Here is a 3,296-nt window from a genome sequence, read left to right as displayed (position 1 = left end):
CAGATCCCGGAGTCTGGGGGCTATTTCGGGGGTGTGTGTGTCCCTCCCCGCGCCGACCTTTCGGTTTTGGGGAAAAACGCGTCCCTTTTCCCTCAAAATCCTCTTCTTCCCCTCGGGAGAGGGCTCCGGGTCCCCCGATGACTCGATGTCTTACCGGAGTCCCTCCGGCAAAGGCTGGGTCTCCTCCCGTGGTAGAGCTGAAAAGGAAAAGAAAATTGATTGTGGGTTTTGGGTTTTTTTTTTATATATTGACTTTTCAGAGCAATTTGGTGTTTTAACGAGGAAGGATTTGGAGCCAGAGGAACGGGGAGTTGGAGAGCAGGGAAGGTGGTGGCCCGGGTTCTCCTCAAACCCTGGGGAACAAGGCTGAAATGGTTGGGAAAGGGTTTATTTATTTGTGCTAAATCTCTGCTCGCCCCTGGGGTGGAAAGGGCAAATTGAGGCTTTATCCCCCCCTTTTTTTTCCTCACAGGTGCGGGGACCGAGCGACTTGTCCCCCCGGTTTTCCCCAGCACAGATCCCTCTCCGTCCCAAATTGAGGGCTGGCTCATCACAAGCCTGCCAAAACACACGGCAGGCTGCGGCGTGGGGGTGGCTCTTGTCCGTCCGTCTGGGGTTTACTCGCTGTTTTGGGTTTAGTCCTGCTTTTTTTCTTTGGTGATTTCTTACCCATTTACCAGTGGGGCGACGCGTTGCTGGACAGGGCAATGTCAGCTCCTTTTCTCGGGGCACTGGCCACCCCTGACAGAGTTTGTGGAGTTTTGTGGCGACGGCTTTTGCTTCCCGAGCCCTTTCCTAGTCTAAATTAATAAAGTATTTTTCCTGTCAAGCCAGTATTAGCCAGTGACAGAAAAATGGCTGAACCAGCAGCCGTGAGGCTGGCGCGTTCCCTCGCCCAGCAGGTTCCCCGTGCTTTACCTGTGGCGTTTGGCTTTACCTCTGTTCTTGGTGAGCCTTTTATTTTGGGATGAGAGGTTGGTTTTGAGAGGGAAGCGCTTGACAAAGCAGGGGTAGAAAATCAAGCTGAGGTGGATTTTCCTTTAGGGGAAAAACTCCTGATTTTTGGTAGAAAGCAAAAAACCACCTCCTGTAAAGGTTCCCATCTCCTGCACACTGTCTGTCACAGCCACCAGTGAGGCACCCGAATTCACGGCCTGTGATGGGAACAACCTCTACTCATGGGACTCTGTGAGCACTCAGTGGCTTTGATATCTCCGGGTGCATGAAGCGTAAACTCCTCATCATCAGCTTCATCACCCTTACACTTGGGTAACCCCCCCAGCTCTGGGTTTGTTTTAGGATAATGAGTGGTCATGGATTTCACTGCTTTTATATTTTGCTGAAGTTCCCTTGCTGTGAGTTTTTGCTCCACCACAATTAAACCGCTGCGGAGTTTTGCGATTATATCGGCCGCAGGTAACAGGGATCGGCGCTGTGCTTTCCGTAACCACCTCTGCTCGCCTGTCTGCCATTTATGCATCATCCTGCTTCCTTTTTTTGATGTTTTCTAGCCACATATTTATTGTTCCTTTCTCTCCTGTTTCTGCCCGGTGTTTGTGAAGTGTTTTGAGGACCTGCAGTGGGGAGAAACCTTTAAAAATACAACTTATCGATGAAGCAGCTTGTTGTGGAGAAGGATTTTGCGTGCTCAAACCATCCTCTGCAAATAGGTGGTGTTACATTTGCCAAACTTGGTGGGTTTACTGCCATTTTTTCCATAACCAAGGTGCACGTTGCATTAAAGGTGACACGTTGGCAGGAGGAGAGTATGAATTTAATAGTAAGGGTTGCGCAGGGTGGGGTAAACCACAGCTGTGTGTGGAGGAGGGTTAATCCCAGTCTTAATAATCTGCTGTTTTGTGAAATTAATTCTGGCTGCTGCAGTTTGGGGTGGAGGCGAGCAGGGGGCTGCAGCGGTTCCGAGGGGTGGCTGCGGTTGCAGGGCGCGGAGGGCAGCGTGAGATAATGGGGATGGCTGCCGGCGTGCTGCGGTGATAAGAGGAGCTGGGCGAGCAAAGGGGAAATAATTTGGCTCGCTGTGGTTTCCTCCACACGCTGAGGTGGTGGCTTTTCTGGAGAGGGGATGAGGAGGCTCTCGGCAGAACCACATTCTTCTGGCAGCGCCGTTACTTCTTTCTCTTTCTCTATGTGCCCTGCGTCTCCCATCCTTGGCTGCGCACAGGAAGATTTAACGGCTTCTGAGTTTGGATTGATTTCAGGTTGCTGGTGGTATCTAGCACTCTTGATTTGGGTTCCTTGCTCCATAAGGAGGTTCTACTCTATGGCATCAGGCAAAATCCAACTGTCGTGCGGTTTCGGTGCCTGCATCCCTGCCCGGCTCACCTCCAGAAGAGCCCGTGGCCAGCAGCCAGCCTACAAGCTCACCTTCTAAAATATGCTACAAACCAGATAATCAAAAGGCAGCAAAATTAAATCAGTTTGTTACAGCAGAGCGGAATGGGCCAAAAGCCTGTTAAGCCGTGCTGCTAATAGATGTAGAGTGAGTGCTGGGCGCTTAATTCATTGTCTGAGGTGTTAAGGCCGAACGCTCATAAATCCAATCCCAGCAAGATGGCAGAGGTAAAACCTCACTTAAGCTGATTAACTTCTCTCTTCCAGAGTGTCTGCGCAGGGAAGCTGCCATTTAAGATTTGCGCGTGCAGCTCAGATTTATTACAAGCTTGCTTTCTCTGCGGGCAGCGGCGTTACTGCATCAGGCTGGGCGGGAGGCGTCCGGTAACGTGAGAGGATGTGCTGGGAACTCTTCCCATGCCAAGCTGACCTTAATTATGCCGGTAATGTCTTGCAAAGCATCAGAGCAGAGTCTGCGCACCTTAATATAGCTTGCTAAGGGCCCTGTGTTTGCTTTGGAAGGGACCCAGTCTGGTGCAATACCGCTGAGGTTGTTAAGCGTGTTGTTAATGAGAAGGTAGGAAGCTCATGCTTGTTTCTATTGCGCGTGTTTCTCTAATTCTGATGGCCGTCCTACAGGGTTCTTATTTTTGCTTTTTCTGTCCTGTCTTTGGCACCACCACTGACGATGGATCTCCGCTGTTAGAGTGCATTAGTGTAATATTTCTGGGTAATATTTCAGAGTTGCCGCAGTAAAGTGAAGTTTGTAGTGTCTTCCAGGCCTTAAGATGTAGAGTAATTGGGTTTTGGGGGGTGGTTTTTTTTGGATCTGCTACTTGCAATAGCATCAGGTAGAGCTGTAGCCCATCCACACAAGGGCTGCAAAAGCTTCTCCCACGTGGCTCTGCCAGCCCTGACCTGTACCAAACCTGTTGTTGCTGAAC

General features: G+C 50.4%; 2 protein-coding genes across 7 annotated transcripts in view; both read left to right on the top strand.

The window, feature by feature from the left end:
- KIF17 (kinesin family member 17) overlaps nt 1–3,296 on the top strand; it is a 28,697-nt gene that overhangs the window by 24,104 nt on the left and 1,297 nt on the right. The gene's annotated exons all lie outside the window — the stretch shown is intronic.
- The window catches only part of DDI2 (DNA damage inducible 1 homolog 2), a 19,684-nt gene continuing 18,362 nt past the window's right edge, over nt 1,975–3,296 (top strand). For 3 of the 6 annotated variants that reach the window (XM_035901813.1, XM_035901811.1, XM_035901810.1), the window contains exon 1: nt 1,975–2,580. In XM_035901813.1, coding sequence (XP_035757706.1) covers nt 2,572–2,580 — 9 coding nt within the window. In that variant the 5' untranslated portion in view covers nt 1,975–2,571. The other 3 variants (XR_004842961.1, XM_035901814.1, XM_035901812.1) reach the window with 3 other exon arrangements.

Source organism: Egretta garzetta, unplaced genomic scaffold (genome assembly GCF_000687185.1).
Source record: "Egretta garzetta isolate BGI_Z169 unplaced genomic scaffold, ASM68718v1 scaffold69, whole genome shotgun sequence".
NCBI lineage: Eukaryota > Metazoa > Chordata > Aves > Pelecaniformes > Ardeidae > Egretta > Egretta garzetta.
Note: the sequence above shows the minus strand (reverse complement) of the source record. Positions and strands in the feature narration are given on the sequence as shown.